Source organism: Melanotaenia boesemani, chromosome 22 (genome assembly GCF_017639745.1).
Source record: "Melanotaenia boesemani isolate fMelBoe1 chromosome 22, fMelBoe1.pri, whole genome shotgun sequence".
Taxonomy (NCBI): Eukaryota; Metazoa; Chordata; class Actinopteri; order Atheriniformes; family Melanotaeniidae; genus Melanotaenia; species Melanotaenia boesemani.
Window position 1 is genome coordinate 26723812 of NC_055703.1, and position 20578 is coordinate 26744389.

General features: G+C 43.3%; 2 protein-coding genes across 5 annotated transcripts in view; one reads left to right on the forward strand and one right to left on the reverse strand.

Annotated features, from left to right (window-relative positions):
• Positions 1-2198: 2198 nt before the first annotated feature.
• LOC121633471 (ATP-dependent RNA helicase DDX18-like) lies at positions 2199-10904 on the forward strand. Its single transcript, XM_041975539.1, has 14 exons — positions 2199-2382; positions 3893-4060; positions 4139-4288; positions 6364-6499; positions 6606-6706; positions 6787-6986; positions 7063-7177; positions 7295-7434; positions 7529-7690; positions 7889-8041; positions 8146-8259; positions 8344-8400; positions 8478-8655; positions 10407-10904. The coding sequence occupies exons 1-14, from the start codon at positions 2277-2279 to the stop codon at positions 10550-10552; spliced, it is 1926 nt and encodes a 641-aa protein (XP_041831473.1). The 5' UTR covers positions 2199-2276; the 3' UTR covers positions 10553-10904.
• Positions 10778-20578, reverse strand: part of LOC121633461 (glycerol kinase-like) — a 28678-nt gene continuing 18877 nt past the window's right edge. The window contains exons 9-20 of one of the 4 annotated variants that reach the window (XM_041975514.1): positions 19171-19206; positions 17299-17366; positions 17183-17225; positions 17021-17101; positions 16859-16937; positions 16659-16755; positions 16490-16574; positions 16278-16398; positions 15736-15879; positions 14327-14410; positions 14150-14224; positions 10778-11318 (exon numbers count right to left, since the gene is read on the reverse strand). In XM_041975514.1, coding sequence (XP_041831448.1) covers positions 14151-14224; positions 14327-14410; positions 15736-15879; positions 16278-16398; positions 16490-16574; positions 16659-16755; positions 16859-16937; positions 17021-17101; positions 17183-17225; positions 17299-17366; positions 19171-19206 — 912 coding nt within the window. In that variant the 3' untranslated portion in view covers positions 10778-11318; position 14150. The other 3 variants (XM_041975512.1, XM_041975513.1, XM_041975515.1) reach the window with 3 other exon arrangements.

Here is a 20578-nt window from a genome sequence, read left to right on the forward strand (position 1 = left end):
TATAAGTCCAGACCAGTCATAGCTACTCTCGGAAATTTACCAAACACTGTACAGAGTGGACCGAGTAGAAAGTGGGGTTTCTGTGGGTATCACATGTGGGAAAACCTGGGAATGAAGGAGCTGATTGCTTAGCAATAAAAGCACTAGTGTTGGATTTTATTTGCAGTTCGGGTCATCAGGATACACGTTAGTTACCACAAAGTTTTACATGAGCAGTGGGAAAAGCTGTGGGAGGAGCATATTTTGCAGTGTGAGGAAAAGCAAGGATCGCTACATGCCAGGCTGTTGAAAAGCAGAGATTCAGTGGTTCTAACTAGACCTGGTCACTGTGGACCCAGGAGTGGGCTGGCTCTGATAGGAAAGCATCCAGATGGAAAATGTGAGTGTGGGAAGTGAAGAAACAGCTAATCATGATCTTAAAGACTGCATTATACCATCACAGACGATGTTTAGAGCTGGGAGCGACCAGAATGACAGTTTTAGGTGTAAAAACACTGCTGGGCTCAAATCAAGAAGGTGGTGGACTATTTCTATCAGCAGGGGCGCTGCTAGTGATTTTGGGCCCCATGAAAAGAAACTGAAGTGGGCCCCCCTCATCTGAATCACTTTCAACATCTTCAGCTTGATTTTCAATGTTCTCACTCTCTGCTGTCTCTCTGAGCCTTCCTACACTCTCTCGTGGTGCATCCTCATCATCTAAATCTGTACCCTCTTCGATGTCTTCCTCCATTTCCACTCTCCTCTCTGACAAACTTGAAGATGATCCTGGACCTGGCTCTGTAGTGTACATGGCATACAAAATTATATAGTATCTCCAATGATGTAATGTAATTTGTAACAGCATCACAAGCATTATTTCTGGTGGCCTCCCACTATTTTGTTTTAAAGGTGTTTTCAGTGATTTCACCAACAATGTGAAGGGAAATTGATTTGACTACCAATCCTCCACGTCATCTTCTCCCTCATGTAGCACATGAAGTCTAATTTATCTCCAGATCTGTAGACTCACAAGTGAAGCATTAGATTAGTGGGGAAACATATATGATGCTATATGGTTGTTGCTAGTTAATCTTCTGATATCTAGAAAATGTAACTATTTCTCTGATTGGATTGAAAGCCGTCACCCAGTCTGCTGCTCTAGAAATGTTCCTGCTGCAAAGCAGGAGGATGAGTCCCAAATTACTGACCTGACCTAACATTACAGAGATAGCTGAGCATTTTCTAAACGATTCAAATCGGTCTAAAATAAACAAAAAAATATATATATTATTATTAATTCTGAGCTATTTTTCTATTATACGTTTTTTTTTTCTTAACAATAATCAATTAATTCAACACTCAGCTGCCCACCTCCTTCCTCAGGGGCCACCTGGACATGTTCAGGTGGGGAGGGGTGGGGAGGGAATGTCTGGCAGCATCTGCTTCGGCTGCTCTCGTTTCTGTAAGGAAAATGCATGATTTTATTTTTTTATTTTTTCTACCAGAGCTGCTTGCTAATTTTTTGTCTGCATTAATTATTTGACTAAAATTGTGAAATGAATAAAATCCAGCGTTTTATTCAGAAATATAAGCCAATATGGGGAGCAAAGTGAGCTAGTTTATATGAACAAAGTTTAGAAGAGAGAACAAGCTGAAGTTCCACAACTTTGCATCAGACGAACTGACTGACCACCTCACCTCTGGAAGAACTGGGTGACGTACTGTCAACCCATCTGTTCTCTCTCCAGCCTCAGCTTTTTTTCTTTTCGTTTTAAGCTTCCTGACTTTTGAGGCACGCTGCCGTCTAAGCAGCCACTCGCTGTCTGTCTGTTGCGCTGCTTCGCAGCTGAAGGAGCAGGTAGACTGAACCATTTAAGGGAAATATGGAGGGGGTGTTGAGTGTTCAGAAGTGTTTCCAAAACAAAAAAACTTAGTGATACGGTTGCATTGTGACTAAATTGTTTGCATGATTGTACGTTTATCATTAAGTATCAGATAATTTTGTCAGTATTACAGTTGCATTGAGGGCCCTTCTGGGCCCCCTGTCACTCATGGGCCCCATGAATCCTTCCCCTTTACCCCCCCTTTTCGGCGCCCCAGTCTATCAGATCCACATGTGAAAGTGCCTGTGTGCGGCAAGATAGAGTCTGACTACAACAGCAAACGGTAGATGGCAGCAATGCGCCATAATCGCGTCTAGCCTGCTGAATCAGAAGAAGAAGAAGAAGAAGGAAAACGAAGAAGAGTACCCGGAAGCTCCTTCGTCGTCACACACGTGTGCTCTGTACACTCTTGCCATGGCGGACCTACAAATTAAGCTTCTTCGGAAGAAAATTCAGAAAAGAAACGAGAAAAATAAAGAGCGAAAGTTACTGAAGAACCGGACAGAAGAAGAAGAAATCGGTGAGGACTTAGAATAAAAAGTGTCTCCGTTTGTTTCCACATCGGTTGTGAACGCATCATGCTAAGCTACCGTTACCTCCTCAGAGAGCCAGAGTTACGATAGTTACTTTTAATTGGTTTAATTTGTTTAAGAAAATATGCACGGACTTTCTTTGCTACAGGTTTACTGTAAGATCTTAACTGTAAACAGAAGTGATATCTGAATGTGATCATCGGCGGCAGTAAACTGACCAAAAACTGAGACTACGGGGCACCGCAGATTTTAATTGTCAAATGATTGGAAATCGGTTTCAAACATAATTCAGCTTCATGTAATATAGTCAGGAATAAACTGGTGTATTCTACATAAAAGCACATCTTTATACTGGAAAGAGTGGGAGAAGGAGTCTGGGCCAGCAGTGCTGACGTTTAAAGTTCTACAGATTTTCTAACATCTTAATTTGACTTGCTTTTTTGTTGTCCGTTATTCCTGCAGCCCTTTAAATCTGTTTTCTGATGTAACACTGAGATTTTCTCTGTATGGATGAATGCAGCTCTATAAAAACACCCACACTTCAAGCGTGGAAAACGAAGAGAGGTTTTCCTGCCAGAAGGAAAGTGTCATCTGGATTTTTTTAAAACAAAACCAGGAACAGACGTTTCTTTTCATTTCTGCTCCAAACTGAAAGTATTAGCTTGTAACTGGGGACCATGGTGGGAAATAAGGAGGTCATTTCTTCTACTTGGACGTGATTCATTTGTTACTCAGATTCTTACTGGCTGTCGTCTCAGGGTCTCTCAGCGTTGAAGAAGCTGATGATTATCCTCTTTGAACCGGTAACTGGCCGAATCAGACCAGTTTGGGATTTCTGTCATATCTGGACCCTCATTTTTAGCCCTGTTTCCACCAACGGATGCGAGGCGGACGCTTTTTTTTGTACTTCCACTGGTGAAAAGGGAACCCTAATCAGGGCTCCAGCCTAACTTTTTTACGAGGAGCACAGCGGTCCCTAACTTAAATTTTTAGGAGCGCAAACAGAACATTTAGGGACACACACTGAAATCACCTTGCAAAGCAAATATTCACATTTCCTCTCATTTTCACTGTATTAGTGATAAAAACTTGAAGAATAAATTCAGAAATTACAATGTTTACACTTCACTTTTTTTGTGCAGCAGTTGACAAAAAAAAATTACTACTAATTACACTAATCAAGTAGAAATAGAACTAATCGTCATCGTCACGCTGCTACAACGTTGCGCCGCAACGCCATCGTCACGCTGCTACAAGGTCGCGCTGCTACAACGTTGCGCATTGCGACCCAGCTGATTCTCCACCTCAGGTGAGGTTGTGGTTGGTGGTGGAAACGCAGCGAGGTTAGTTTGCGGACCACATCCTCACCATAACCGACCCATTTGTGGAAACAAGACTGTACAACAGCTACTTCGTAGAAGAATTGGAAAGAGGGACCGGGACTTTGACCAGAACCTGTTTAAGATAAAATTGTGTCTCATGTGATGTTTGTTGCAGTGGGGGTTGAAGAGGGGCCCGCTGCCAGCTGTAAGCCAGACCATGAGTCCAAAAAGAAATGGAAGAAGCAGGCTGACGGGTTTGTGGAGGGGACCACCATGGAGGAAGTTCCTCTGAAGAAACAGAAGAAGAATAAAAGAAAGCTGAGGACTGCTGATGAACCACCAGGTAATGACTGTGGGAGTTCAGGTAAACTACCAGTTACTTACGTAGTAGTTTTCATGACTCCTACAACTCTGGTTTTAGCTGAGAAGAGAGGAAAGATTGAGGAAGATCCAGCAGAGGAGAGCAGAGGAGAGGTGAATGGTAAACCAGAAGCTGCTGCAGATGATGATGAACAGGAGGAAGACGAAGTAGATGAGGAAGATCAGCCCGAGCTGCCTTCCGGATTAACAGGTATGACTGAAGCTGTGTGATGAAGGTCCGTGTGATCGTTCAGGTAACAGACGGATATTTGGCTTCACACAGTGGCAGCAGAGATGGATATGTCGCTCCACGCTGCGTTCCTATTGGCTGGTTCATAGACAGGCGTGAGCCTTTCAGATTGCAGCTGTTTCAGCTGGACGATCTAGATCATAAACCATGTCTGTTTTAGCTAAATGATGATATATGGTACACACGTATTTATTAGGGCTGCCACAAACGATCATTTTGATAATCGACTAGTCACCAGTTATTTAGGCGACTATTGTGATGGTGTGTAAATTGTAGCGTAGAGCGAGCAGCTGCTCTTTTATGGCCCTCCTTAGCTTCCAGCTGGAAGTGTTGTCTCTGTTATGTGCTGTCTAATAAAGAAGGATGCTAGCTGACTTTTAAATGTAAACGTAGTTCTGGTAGGTAGTTATCATGGTATTCTGTGTTGAATGTTGCGACCATGTCTGCCAGCAGCATGTTGAAGCTGGTGTCAGTCAGGATGTTTGCTTGACGTGGCGAACATGCTGTTGGCTTGGTAACAAAGTCGTCCACTTATCTTTAACGCTGTAGCGTAGCTTTATAAAACAAAACATTAGCATGATCACATTTCCTATTGAAACATGGACCTGTTGTTATAACGTTACAGCAGACACATGATGTAATGAAATCGCCACCACTGACATTAACGTTATAGCTGAAAGTAGCTCATTGTCGTTTGATACTGTAGGTCCCAGAATCCTGGTCCACAGGCTGGAAAACTGGGCTGGACTTTCCGGAGCGGTCCTTAACTGACTCTCACATTCATGATTTACCTGCAAAGTAATTCTGACTCGGTAACTGGGTAAAGGGGTTAGCTGCTGCATGAAGCCGTCCTCAGCTGTATGTATCGCTCCTCATCCATTGTCTGGTAAATGATTTTCATACATAATATTTTTGGGGGCGGGAGGCAGGATAAGCTTTACAGTCTGAAGCGGGTAAACCCTGGTAAGCAGAATATGGATGAAGAGCAGCTGCTTTTCACCAAATTCCAGTCCAAGTAAATATTTCTCATGAAAAGGTTTCAATGTAAATCAAGAGGAAGGAAAATTTCCAGCTCAGCTTCTGGAAACATTAAAAACTTGGTGTCTTTCAGTTCAGTGAAGCTAAAACTTCAGATCAACATTGTCCTGAACCTCGCAATGCTATAAATAACCACCAGTGTTTATGGGTAATCTTCAAACGAGGTGCTGACAGCAACGCTAGGAACATTTAGGCGAACCTCGGTTGTTTTTTGCTGCTGTACCAGTTCAGCCAGTGTAGGAAGCTGGTCTGGACTCCTGGTCCTATTTATGGTACGGGATATGACGGCTGTGTTGACATGCCGCTGAAACTTTCCGTATTATAACTTCTGACCTGTCGGTGACTTGACGTGAGCCGAGAGGAAGAAGCCTCTTCAGGTGTGATGCCTCTGTGTTGCTCAGGAGTTCTGGGTCCAGCAGAGACCTGCAGGGTATCCGTGGATCTTTAAAAAGTCTTAAATGAGATTTCTTTTTCAATTAAGGCCTTAAATATCATTAAAAATGACAAATCTTTAAATCCAGAGTCCCAAGCTCATCACAAAATCCAACACACTGAGGAAGGGTTACAAAGAAAAAGTGTGAATTGGACACAGACCAAAGAACTCCGATCTGTTCCATAACTCACTCATTCAGTTTGCAGCACTTGTATTCAGTTTAGATATTCATGTAACGGAGTTTACTTAAATACTGAGATAATTTTTGGTATTTGATTCACTGAACTTGTTAGGACTTGTTAAATGCCTTCACTTTCATGCGCTGAGAAACAATTATCTTTACGTTTGTTATCTTTTAGCACTGTTACATAAGTGCTTGGACTATTTGTAAGGTGGTTCCATGCTTTATATTTCGTGAATGTAAGGTCTTAAATTTTATCAAAACGGCATTAAAAAAAGATCTTAAGAAGTCTTAAATTTGGCTCCCTTAATGCTGCAGATACCCTGACCTGGTTTTCCTCTAGTCCTCTACACAAAATCAGCCTTTTGTCACCGACTGTTGCAGGAGCGTTCGAGGACACCTCCTTCTCGTCCCTCGCTGAGCTGGTGAGCGAGAACACGCTGAAGGGGGTGCAGGAGATGGGCTTCCAGCATATGACGGAGATCCAACACAAGAGCATCCGCCCCCTGCTGGAGGGAAGGTACGTCCCAGCCTCGTGAACCGGCCCGACTGCATCCACCTCTGGGTGGTGCCACATGAATGCAGCCTGAAGGAGGCGGTAATCACTTTCTTCTGCTTGCCTGCAGGGACGTTCTGGCTGCTGCTAAGACAGGAAGTGGGAAAACCTTGGCCTTCCTCATCCCATCCATAGAACTCATTTATAAACTGAAGTTCATGCCCAGAAATGGTGAGTTCTGGTCTGAAACTTTCAGAGCTGTGCTGGTTCTTCTTCCACTGGCTGAATCTGGACCGTCCTCCTCCCTCCAGGAACCGGCGTGGTGATCCTCTCCCCCACGCGTGAGCTGGCCATGCAGACGTACGGTGTGCTGAAGGAGCTCATGACACACCACGTGCACACCTACGGGCTGATCATGGGGGGCAGCAACCGCTCCGCTGAGGCCCAAAAACTGGCCAACGGTGTCAACATCCTGGTGGCCACGCCGGGCCGTCTGCTGGACCACCTGCAGGTGATGACGGGTGAATAAATAGTTTTATATTCTTTGTTTTCTCTTTTCTAACCACAACTTGGTGACTTCCTCCCAGAATACCCCCGGCTTCATGTTCAAGAACCTACAGTGTCTGATCATCGACGAGGCCGACAGAATCTTAGAGGTGGGCTTCGAGGAAGAACTAAAGCAGATCATCAAACTGCTCCCGAGTACGTTCCTGCTTCATTGTTCTCCACAAACACACTTCCCCTTAATACACAACATTTCCAGCGTTTAGATGAGAACTTCCTTCCTGCTCACTCACTCTTCCTCTGTCTGACCTCTAGAAAAGAGACAAACCATGCTGTTTTCAGCCACTCAGACCAGAAAGGTGGAAGACTTGGCTCGCATTTCTCTGAAGAAGGAGCCGCTGTATGTCGGGGTAGATGATAACAAAGACAAAGCGACGGTAGACGGTCTGGAGCAGGTACTGTCTGATGATCTGACTTCCTGTGAGTCTGTCTCAGTGGTTTACAGTAAGTGGACGGGTTCCCTAAATGTAGCTGTGTGCTGTGTTTCAGGGCTACGTGGTTTGTCCGTCAGAGAAACGCTTCCTGCTGCTTTTCACCTTCCTGAAGAAGAACCGCAAGAAGAAGCTGATGGTGTTTTTTTCCTCCTGCATGTCGGTTAAATTCCATTTTGAGCTGCTCAACTACATCGACCTTCCTGTCATGGCCATTCACGTAAGCCGACGTCTTTTTGTAGGGATGCTAATGCTAACCCGTCGCTGCTGTGCAGAGACCTGCCCCCCAGGTTAAAGATGTCCACCATCTCCTCTGTAATGCTCTTGTTAGGGCCAGAGGACCGGGTATCAGACTGTGTACTCGGCCATGAGACCATCTGCTGAGCTGTTCAGATGATTTTTGTCTTTCATCTTGCAGGGAAAGCAAAAGCAGACCAAACGGACCACCACCTTCTTCCAGTTCTGCAACGCTGACTCGGGCATCCTGCTGTGCACAGACGTAGCGGCGCGAGGACTCGACATCCCAGAGGTGGATTGGATCGTACAGTATGACCCCCCTGATGACCCCAAGGTCTGAAACATGACACATTTTACAGTTTTATTTAAATTTGACTCCATAAACAAGCTGTTTTAGGTTGAAGTTGATTCATTTGAAGCTTTTCCTGCTGGTCACAGGAGTACATCCACAGGGTGGGCAGAACGGCCCGCGGCATCAACGGCAGAGGCCACGCCCTCCTCATCCTACGGCCGGAAGAACTGGGATTCCTCCGCTTCCTGAAACAGGCCAAGGTCTGGTTTTTATTTCAGCTCACACGACTGTTTTTTCCCATGATTTAAATGTGAGTTGTTGAATCCTCTCTGGTCTCTACTCAGGTACCGCTGAGCGAGTTTGAGTTTTCTTGGAGTAAAATCTCTGACATCCAGTCCCAGGTAACGGTTTACTACAGCAGGAAATGTTCCACACAAGCTTGGGGCTCCAGTTTAACCCTAAAACTCTTGTTTCCCAGCTGGAAAAGCTGATTGAGAAGAACTACTACCTCCACAAGTCGGCCCAGGAGGCCTACAAGTCGTACGTGAGGGCGTACGACTCCCACTCGCTCAAACAGATCTACAGTGTCAACACACTCAACCTCCCTATGGTGGCACTGTCCTTTGGCTTCAAAGTTCCCCCATATGTTGACCTCAGTATCCTTTTCCATCTTTACATGGATGCTCTGTCTGCTGTTTCTGGCAACATTTTGCTCCAAAATAATCAAACCCAGAACATTTTATCGGTTCTAAGCTGCTAGATCTGAGCCATAAAACTAGTTTTAATATTCAGTATGTAAAGAACAAGAAATATGATCATATTCCAGCCACAGGTGGTTATTTTTACCGCATGCTATTCTGTTTTTAGACGCCCGTTTTTCTGGATTAGATCATGTGGAAAGATTCTGTAAAGGGCGGGACCATGCAGGAGTAAACGTCCATATAACCAAGGAGGAGTTTCTGCAGTTAGCTGACAGAGTACGGTCCAGGTTATGAGCCAGAAATGTTCTCTCTGCATCAGTCATATCAGCCACCTGCACGCTGCCATCGAACACGAAGCAGCACGTGGAAAGAAGGCAAGAAAATGCTGTCATGCCGATCTACGCTGTTTACTGTGAGGCTAAAACCAGTATTTTGACGTCCCAGCCACAGCAGATCTGGTCTCCTGCTGCACGGCTTCACCTCTTCTGCTGCAGATGTCTGAGGTTTTTCCAGCTTTGTGCTGCACTATTTCATAACAAATAATATTTCCTTTAGTGCTCAGTAAAGTTCCCCAAGTTTAAAACTCTCCGTTGTTCTGAAGTTGATGCAGCAGGATTTCCAGCAGGCTCTGTTCTAACTGGCCTGTCTGGAAATCACACGATACGCACCCACCTATCAGTCGATGCCAGTAAAAAAATGCACATATCAGCAAATATCCTTATTTCCAGTATGATCAGAACCGGTCCCAGTAGGAGGAGTCAAGTTGTACACCACCAGATGGTGGGTGTTTGGCCACACCCACCCAGAAAGACTGATGGTGTCACACCCGGTAGTAATGGGGCTTTTGATGGTGTAGCGAGTGGAACAAAATAGTTTTTATCTCGAAGATGTTTAGTTTATATAACAAATTTGGTTAATCTGTCCTAGATGAATTATTTCGTTCATTGGGCAGACGAGTCTTGCCCATCGTGCGCATCTCATCCGTCACGGCAGATGGGCCGATACGATAGTGTCAGAAATAATCGCCGATCCTGCCCAAAGTAAATCGCTATCTGTGAGCATTTCTGTCTGAACACCATCCGTTGCCTCGGAAACGGAATCATAATTCTTTGTTTCCTGCTCAACTCCACCACAAACAGTCATGCGTGACCGTTGTTGGTCGACGGAGAAGCAGCTGCACGTGAGTCACTGCTGTGCTAACAATTTAGCATTAGCGGTATACTAGCAATTTGGCATTATTACTCATCAGTAGTGAGTAATGATTAGCTTAATTACAGATTAAGCTGTGATTAATCTAATTTATAAATTTCATGTTTTATATGCCAGACTGTTGAAAGGCAATATCATACATCAAAGTCTATAATAAATATAATTCAGTTATAAATTTAATAGACCTCTTAATAGATTAATACACATACTGGAACGGTACTGAGAAGCCAGATACTTAAACTCTAGGTATCAGAATCAGTATCGGACAGAAAAAAGGTATTGGAACGTCCCTTGTACTAATGACTTGGCTGTAGGTAGGTCAGGAACTAGTTTCAGGCAGCGCTTCGGTCCGCATGTTGGCCGGAGACGCGAGGCATCGTCCCCGATGCTGAACGACCGGCTCAGTTCATTTCCACACAAGCAGCAGATTTATACGCAGAAGAAAAGAAAACCAGAGGTTTGAGAAAAGTCTTGTTTCCTTTAACGCTGCTGTCCAGATGTTCACAGCAGTAAAGGTGCGAAGCTGCAGAAGCGAGGAGGTGGAGGTGGGTTCGGGTACCAGAAGTCCAAGAACGTGCACAAGTCCAAGATCTTCAAGCACGTGAACAAAGGAAGCAGAGACCGGAGGCAGTTTTCCCGCTGAGACGGCATCTGGACGGATTCCAGTGTCTTTTTATTACATGGACTTCCTGTAATAGAATAAAGCTCAGACCAGAATAATCCAGTTTTCTGCTTGTTTAAACCATAACTTGTTTTTAATCATCTGCCTTCCATTTATTTCTCATATGCTCTGTAAATGTGATGTGGTTTTATTTGGAGCCAGATGAGACTGAATGACGACGCTGTGTCAGGACCAGATGAGCTCAGCTTTATTTTACATGTATGTGTGTATTACATGTTCCAGAGCTGAATCAGCACATTCCCTTTAAATGATCTGTGGACCTCCAGTGTTGCTACAGGAAATTAAAGGTTAATTGGTCTGACGTGATTAAAAATCCTACACTGCTCTAATGACCATGCTTCCCTAAAGTGTCCAGAGCTTGGCATGTGTATGGTTTCAGTTTGGATCCTCAACTTGAGTTTTCCCCAGTAAAGATCCTGTTGAAGTCCTTCGGGACCAGCACAGCACTGGGTGCTCAGAAAAAGTGGTTCAGTAAAAATCTGTGGGCTCAGTAGTGCAACTCTTTGGTCTACTCTATCAACGGCAAATTTAAGGATTTAACTTTTCCTTTTCTCAGAAAACAAACCAGACGAATTCCATCTGAAAAAGGTTCCCGTGTGGAATGAAGCAGCTCTGCAGGTGGTTTCTCTTAAATCCAGCCGACTGTTGATGGAAAGCCTGGCAGAAACTGATGGGCACACATTTACCCCGACTTCTGGTTCTGACCCGTCCAGTTACTGCCGCTGGTCTGAGATGAAATAAGAGATGCATTAGAGACGGATGTGGAAACACACCAGATCTATGTTTACCTGAATGATCAAGAGCCTGGAGAAAGACAACCATTATGGGTTGTTGCTTCATTTAACATTGATAAGCTGAATAAACACAGCAGGGTGCGCTCAAAAAATAAACTACACAAAACCTAATGTAAAATGTAAATAAAACCAGAATCCCATTGGGTCACATTATATTCCCAGTAATACATAAACCCTCACCGTGTGATGACAATATGAGCCGATAGTGAATCTGATGGAAAAAGTTGGAACAGGAGCAACAAAAGGCTGGAAAGTACCTGGTACAAACGAGAAACACCTGGAGGAGCATTGGACAACTAACCAGGTTACCTGGCAACAGGTCAGTAACATGACTGGATATAAAAGGAGCATTTCAGAGAGGCAGAGTCTCTCAGATGGAAAGATGGACAGAGCTTCACCAATCTGAGACAAACTGGATCTAAAACTGGAACAATTTCAGAAAAATGTTCCTCAGACTTTGAAGATCCACCATCTACAGTGTAGAATATCCTAAGATTCAGAGAATCAGGAGGAATCTCTGTGTGCATGGGACAAGGCTGGATGCTGGTGATCTTCTGCATTAAAAGCAGACATGATTCTCTACTGGAAACCACTGCATGGACTCAGGAAGACTTCCAGAAACCACTGTCTGTGGACACAGTTCACCCTGAAACCCACAAATGCACGTTAAAGCTCCATCATGCAGAGAAGAAGCCAGATGTGAACAGGATCCAGAACCAGCTTCTTCCGTCTTCTCTGGTCCAAAGCTCATTAAAATGGTCTGAGGCAAAGTGGAAACCTGGATGAAGATGTGAACTAGTTTGTGGAAAGCATGGACGGCGTGTCCTGCAGACTAAAGAGGAGAGGGAGCATCCAGCTTGTTATCAGTGGACAGGTGAAAAGCTGCATCTCTGATGGGATGGGGCTGCATTAGTGCCTATGGCGTGGGCAGCTTCCACATCTGTGAAGCTCCATCAATGCTGAAAAGTACATGGAGGCTTTAGAGCAGGGGTGCCCAAGTTCAGTCCTCGAGATCTACCATCCTGCAACTTTTAGATGCAACCCTTCTTCAACACACTTGAATCAGATGTCATCTGCATGTCATTCAGCTCTGCAGAGGCCTGGTGACGAGCCAGTCATTTGATTCAGGTGTGTTGAAGAAGGGTTTCATCTAAAAGTTGCAGGATGGTAGATCTCGAGGACCGGACTTGGGAACCTCTGCTTTAGAGCAACATCATCTCCCATCCAGACAACGTCTCTTTCAGGGAAGGCCTTGCAGATTTCAGCAAGACGATGCTGAACCACATCCTGCATCCATCACAGCAGCTTCACAGGAGAAGAGTCCGGCTGCTGAACTGGCCTGCCTGCAGTCCAGACCTTTCACCAGTACACAACATCTGGAGCATCATGGAAGCAGCAATCCAGCAACCAAGGTCCAGGACTGTAGAGCAGCTAGAATCCTGCATCAGACCAGAATGGGACAACATTTCTCTCCTAAAACTCCAGCAACTGGTCTCCTCACTTCCCAGACGTTTCCAGACATGTTAGAAGACCCTAACCCCTAACCCTCCCTGGCGGCGGGTCGACTGGACTGCGCTCGTGTCAGCTGCGTCCGGACTTGCTGTGATGGGAGACCCCCCCCCCCCGCCACGTGTTTCTGATGTTGTGATTGTCTGAGTTTTGTTCTTTATGTACTGAGGAGTGTTTTTTGTATCTCAATAATCGGCCCTTAGGCCCAGTGTGGAGATGCCTTTTTTTAATCCTCTCCAGCTACATCTTACTCCCCTAATGTTACCTTTCACCTATATCTAAGACAAGGAGCGCTGTAGAAACGGCTGCTCCGTCAGTCTGCCTGTTCCTGTTGTGTTATATGTTGTTTTGTCTAGTCTTGGATGGGTTGTACTGAAAACATGAATTTCCCTGCAAGGGATTAATAAAGTATTTCTGATTCTGATTCTGATTCTGAGATGTTTCACCATGCTGAACACCAACCTGGAACTACTTTTTACACCATGCTGAACACCAACCTGGAACTACTTTTTACACCATGCTGAACATCACCCTGGAACTACTTTTTACACCGTGCTGAACACCAACCTGGAACTACTTTTTACACCATGCTGAACATCACCCTGGAACTACTTTTTACACCATGCTGAACATCACCCTGGAACTACTTTTTACACCATGCTGAACACCACCCTGGAACTACTTTTTACACCATGCCAAACACCGCCCTGGAACTACTTTTTACAGACGTGTTGCTGCGTGAGATTCACTGTCAGCTCCTATTTTCCATAACAGTTTCATCTTCTGAGATGATGCTGATCTACTGGAAATAAAAATGACTTGACGGGATTCTGGTTTATCTACATTTTACACAGAATTGGAATTGGTTTTATATATATATATATATATATATATATATATATATTATATATATTCATATTATATATATATATATTATATATATATATATATATATGAACATGCATTGTAGTAAGGGATGCTAGACCGATACAGAGTTATAAAATGTACACTTCTGTGTCAGTGTTTCTATATGTGCAGAGCCATTAATTTATCTTTATTAAGGATTCATTATGGGGGTTCAGTCCCTCCTTGAAACACCGTTCATCGTCATGTTGATACGGCTTCGAAAATAAATCTGTGACGGTCAAGTCTGTCACCACTGTGTTAGAACTGTAAAACATGGTCATGCTGAAGCCAGCAACACAAGTTACTCCTGTTAGTGTCTCACACGCCATGCAGTATCAAACTGTCGGACCTTAGGGGTCCACTTTGACGGGAGGAGGGACGGGAGGTACATTCCAGTGGGCGTTGTTCAGCTTCTTTCCTACACCTGTTGCCAATGAGGGAGAAAGAGCATCCAAGATTGAGTCCTGCAGCTGGTCACCACTGCAGGGAAATGAAGGGAAAAATGACTAATAATCCAGCTGCATACCGTTGCTGCTGCAGACCTCGGTGGTCTCCCAGTTCATGGCCCTCTGGACCGCCTTCTTCCAGCGAGCAAAGCGAAACTCACTCTCTGTTTGATGGGAACATACACATTTAGGTTGTGGTGGAGGATTTCCCCCGTCATACCTGACTGGGAAGTGATTAAATGACAGGTCTATCCACCAGATGGCAGCAAAAACAAATAATAAATGACCCCTTTTTCCAAACCAGGATCATGATCTGTCAAATGAATGAATAAATATGTCAACAGACCAGAAAAAACTGATATTTCCTTCACATTTACTCAGTTATTAACACTGCTGGGTAAAGCACTCACTTTCATTTCCATGAATCCCCCTTACCTTGCTGCATATCAATAACCAGTCATGGAACATTGGCAGCTGTTTCAGGGTTTTCTGGTACTGGACGTAAATGACTTCACACACTTTCAGGTCATTTTACACAGTAAAATACAAATTCCATCAGACTGGACAACAGCAACAAAAACAGAGTTATTTCTCAGTAATTATGACTCTAATCTTTTACTATGCAGAATGTCTAACGCTGCAGTCAGGAAGCTAACCGCCAGGCGGGTCCCTACCGCTGCTCTACTGCCGGTCTACCCGCAGACTCTGCAGTAATAAATGGGCATGGAATGCATTTTCATAAATACCATAAAGGTTTCATGTATCAGACGCTGCGTTTCAATGAATCTACCAGCTCAGCAGAATAATTCAGTCAAGATATGAACTTTCCAAGTCTTGACAGTTTTTCAGCAGGACCTGGTCCAGGGGTGTCTCTGGACATTCGACAATGGCTCTTCATACATGGCTAAACATGCTGAAGACCTAACTAATGTTTTAAATTACAGATATAATAACAAATGCAGTAAAACCTGCATTTGTTATTATATCTGCAATTTAAAACATTAGCCTTTTTTTTTTTTTTTTTTTGTAGAATAATTACACTGAATTTTCCCGACATGACACTAAACGCACCAGTAATATTTTTTAAATCTATTTTCTTTTCATTAGGTTGGAAACTATGGACTTTTTTTTCCCCACGAACATCTACATCTCATAGAAGAACGTCTATTACAGCCTGAATATTGAGGAAATACTTGAGAAAAGTGATTTGGAAAGCAGTGCTGAGCTTTATGAGACCAACAGGTATGACTGAAATGGGACTTTGTGGCTAAATTTTCAGCATTAAAGTAGATAAAATGACTAGTAAAGATAGTTAAAAACTGTAAATGTAAAAATAATTACGCATTTCCACATGAACTCACTACTAGTGTAGTTTCTGCTCTTGCTGCTCTCTCTCTGCAGCTGTGTTGAGAGAGAATTTTACATGTTTGGACATGCCTCTGAAAACCAAATTATTGGACGCTGAGCCCCATTGCTTGTCTTTTCTTACCCTCAGGGTTGATCTGAGGTTCATATCTCTCAGATGTAAGATGCGGGAGCTGACCAGGGCTCAGGTTCCACACGTTCACCCCGTCTGCAGCCCCAGCGGCCATCGCTACGCCCAGGGCTGTGGTTTCTGACATGCAGGGTTTCACTGCACCCACAGGAAACAGAAAAGTCCTTTTATTTCAGAGAACTGATGTGTTATCAGTGGGAAAGTATTTCAAGGTTTTCTACAGATTTATTTCCTCTACTGCTAAGTGAGGACTGTTGGGGACACCGTAGACCACATTCAGGTAAATGTGTTTGTTTAAATAGATCATGAGTTTGTTAAAAATGGGGCAAAAGTCAGTGAAGACAGATCAGGACAAGGTCCAGGTTCAGACCCATGTCAATGTTTACCTATATTAACTAAAGACATTTCAAACCTCAGTTAGTCTTTGGACTGGGAGAGATGTGGGCCAGTTCCTGATGTAAACCCTAACCCACTACCCCTCACCTGAAGTGTCGTCATCATACTCGTCTCTAAAAGTGTGCGATGCGTGTTCTTACCAACAGGTATGCAGAGGATGTCAGCCTGCAGCTGCATTAGCAGTTTGTTGGCCGTCATTCCTCCGTCTACCCCCAGCTGTGTCAGGGGGACGCCGCTGTCCTGGTTCATGGCGTCCAGGATCTGATGCACACAAATTGTTCTTTATTAATGCAAATGAACGCTGGACTGCCGGCTGTAGACGTACGAAGCTACAGAGAGAGACACTGCTCACCTCTCTGGTCTGGAAGCAGACGGCCTCCAGGGCAGCGAAGGCCAAATGGTTCCTGTTGGTAAACTGTGTGAGTCCACAGATGATGCTGGAAAACAGAGAGGAAACCAGACATGCTGTAGAAAGAAAATGGTGACTAAAGCATTGGTTTTCAGATGTGTTTGAACCACACCCTCTTGCACTGGGCTCCCAGTAAGGAGCGTAGAGCCCTGAGAAGGCTGGCACGAAGTAGCAGCCGTAGGATGTGCCTGCTGCAGCCGCCAGCTTCTCTGAAACGAGTCAGCAACCAGCGACAGAAGGGAGAGGACTCCATTAAACTAAACGTATACCAAAGTCATTATGCGGCTTTGTTATTCCCTGCAGAAAATCTACCAATCTCTGAGGACGTCTGCACGATGCCAAGGTTGTCTTTTAACCACCGCACCACTGCTCCTGCAATGGCAACCGAACCCTGCAGCAGCAGAGAAAATATCAGCAGTTAGTGATGAGGGCGGAGGACTGGATGTATGCTCAGGTTTCACCAGCGCCGCCCACCTCCAGCGCATAGCAAGCGGGTTCATCCTTCCCCAGTTTGTAGGCTACTGTTGTGAGCAGGCCATGGTCCGACATCACACGCTGGAGACAAAAACATGAACGAATAAAGATTAATTAAGAGTTTAACTGGTAGGAGTGTTTTTCTGCTTTTAAATTTCTTACTTTTGTCCCTGTATTTCTGAGCAGGAAGCAACCAGTCCCATACCTGCATGAATAAGGCTGAATATGAATAAGGTTTTATCATCTGCAAACATGATCATACACATTTCATGGCTTACGTGTTTTTGGCCTGTCCCTCTTCAAAGAACATGTGACCAACGAGGGCAGCTGATTGGTCCCCCAGACACTGACAAACAAATCAGAGTCAGGCATACGTCTGATAACTAACTGTCCAGGCAAGAAGAAAGATGTGAATTCAGTCCAAAACCGTCATTAAAATGTGTTTGGTGGATCGGTTCTTTTTTATAGAAACATTTTACAGTAAAGCTGTGGGAACAACCCACGTCCTCAACTCTGCTGCTCATCCCACACATGCATATTCCTTCCAGATGTGGCTCCATTTAAAGAGGAATAAACAGATGTTCCAGCAGTAGATTCATTACCAAGAAGCAACAAAGAACTAGTTTATCAGTCCCTCCAGGAATTCGCAATGTTGTGATTGCAACTGTTAACACAGATTCAGCCAATCACGGCAAATTCTGCATGCCCTGCAATTTTATTCAATCACCGCAACTTTAATGCAACTTTGACCCTTCGCAACATTCCTTCTCATCATGAGATCCATTACATTCACTTCCTGTTTCTGATAGCAAACATGCTAACTTGTGTGAGAGGGAAATATGTGCCAACGAAAATCACTGCTAAGGACAGAACTCTACAGCTTCCCAGTTTTCTACATGAAAGTGGTGGTAAATTATTTTGTACTATTGTAACATTGTGGTCGAACAAAGTGGAAGTCATGAATTGACAAACATTACACCGAAAAACACCAATGGAGAGTAGCAGAAATATACGAGACAATTCTTGCATCATGTAATTTAGTCTTTGTGCTAAGAATACAGGATACAGCAAGATGCATAGAAATGTGTGGGTTTATGAGAGGACGGAGGGCTCAGAGCTCCGCTGGAGTTTTACTGTGCAGTTTATGTTGAGTAAAAAGCATTTAGGGAAGCAAAGTTAATCAGGTGCAAACTAGTGTGAATTTGAACTTTTGAATTTAGAGCTATCAGATTATTATTTTTGTTAATTTAAGAACTGATACAAAACAACTTTTCTTTTATCTTGATCCTTTCTCTCAAAAAAAATGTTTACTTTAAGCATTTAAGCTTTATTTTCATCTTTTGTGTATTTAATCTGTTGAAAACGGTTTCATTTATGGTTTTTAGCTCAAGTTGATTCAGTTGTAAAAGTAAGTTTATATGGCATTAAGAAACCATTTTATTGAGAAATTCCTGAGTTATTTTTCACAGACTAAAAAGAAGTTTTGTTGTTTTTGTACTCCACAGTTCTATGAACTTTGTGTGTGTGTGTTGTGTGTGTGTGTGTTTTAAAGAGTGTTGTTCTGGATGCTTGAGTATCCTCCAAGTTTACTTATTACAATAAAATGTTGGAATATATTTTTTTTTAGATTTTCTTTTCTTAATGATTTCAAGCAATGTTCAGTTGTTTTTGCAAAAAATAAATAAATAAATAAAAAAACACCATTGCAACTTTTCTCAGAAGCTAATGCAAAATCAGGCAGTTTAGGAATAATCGCGCTCTAATCACACAAAAGTGCCGTGAAATCCTGAAGGGACTGGTTTATGGTAAAATGAGTTACGAGGATAAGGACTTTTAGAGCTGCTGCTGGAAGCTCGGGCTAATACCAACATAGGACTGAAGGCTGCAGCTTCCATCACCAGCAAAGGATGATGGGAAATCCTGAAGTGAAGAAGCTGCTGGGACATGGTTTCTATCATCAGGTGTGAATATGAGTTCATCCTCCTCATTCAAGGCTGCTCCAATAGTTTTATTTAACACTGGAACTAAAAACTGGGTGAACGTCAAGACAGAGCTTCATGAAGGAGGAAGACACCTTCAACCTGCTAGTTAGAAATAATAAAAACGAGTCAAACTGCAGCACAGCGACACAAGAAGAAAAGATGACTCACCCCTGAGATGGGGACCCCTGAAAGTGATCCAGATTTCTGATTGGGGAACAGAAAATAACATTTAGATGTTTTCACTCCTCTTCCCCAATATTTTTTATTTGATTTTCTAGTTGAATAAACACAAACATCTTAATGTAACACACACACACACACACACACACACACACACACACACACACACACACACACACACACACACACACATTTACATATAAAAACAAAGTACAACATTTTAAAATGAAAACTTTTCCACTTTCTGTGATGCTCCCATGTGATCCCGGGGTTTATAAAATGTGGACGATGTAATGATCTGTAAGTTCATCTACAGAATCCCGACTCCTCTGACATGGTGCAACTGCGTCCTGGTCTGGAAAAGTCCAGCTGTTTAACATTTACAGGGATTTTACATTAATCAGTTCTCACAAACGTGATAACATCTTCCCAGAATTTTTGTTCACGTGGACGTGAAGATGGCTCCCACATCTTGAGCAGACTTATTCACCTCATCAGCCACTGACATTACAGTAGTTTAAACCACATGTTTATGGCTTTGTTCTGTCCCTGATTCCATTTCATCTCAGGTAAAACCTTTAGACGGAGTACACATCAGACCCTAAACCAGTGATCAGCACAGTGGCCCACAGCCTTTATCTGAGATATACATATACATACACACACATATATATATATATATATATATATATATATATATGTGTGTGTATATATATATATATATACACACATATATATATATATGATAAAGCTATCAACCAGAATTTGATAAAACACTATATTTCCAGCTCTGAGTGATTTGGCTTCATGGCTCTTGTCCATAATTAGCCAGAATCATTAACACTCAGGGCTCAATGTTGAGCCTAAAACCTATAAAAATTAAAAATAAAATTATTCTACCACAAATTCCTTATGAAGGTGTTCGCTTTCTTTCAAGAGTTCACTCCTGTTTCCATGGTTACTGCAGATAACAAGAATGTGAGAAAAAAAGGGAAAAAATATGACATGGAGGATAAAGAGCTGCAAAAATGTGAAAACAAGCAAAGAAAAGTTTGAGTGTTTGCCTGCAGCAGCTGGTTTACCAGCAGAGAGCTGTTAGGAGTCAGATTAGATATGGACGTTAAAGAAAACACTGCAGCTCCTTCTTTGAATGAGAAACAGCCCCAGTTTAAACAGAGCTGACCACAGACGGGCTGGACTGCAGGCAGTTTGCGTTCCCCTCCGCAGCAGAACCTAGAAACACAGTGATTTCACTGAAGAAACAACATGCAAGTCGTTTCACGAGAAGGAAAAGATTGTAAAAGAAGAAAGATGTCGGGTGCAGCCAGCGGAGGAACAGGGAAACGAATAATTTCATGTGAAATGAATGATTATTAAAAACTGCCTCTATAACTTC

Excerpts from the sequence above, each read along its gene's own strand:
- LOC121633471 (XM_041975539.1), top strand. The coding sequence starts at position 2,277 with ATGGCGGACCTACAAATTAAGCTTCTTCGGAAGAAAATTCAGAAAAGA. Across the intron at positions 7,435-7,528 it reads CGGTAGACGGTCTGGAGCAG|GGCTACGTGGTTTGTCCGTC; the intron begins GTACTGTCTGAT and ends GCTGTGTTTCAG. Across the intron at positions 8,042-8,145 it reads ACCCCCCTGATGACCCCAAG|GAGTACATCCACAGGGTGGG; the intron begins GTCTGAAACATG and ends TGCTGGTCACAG.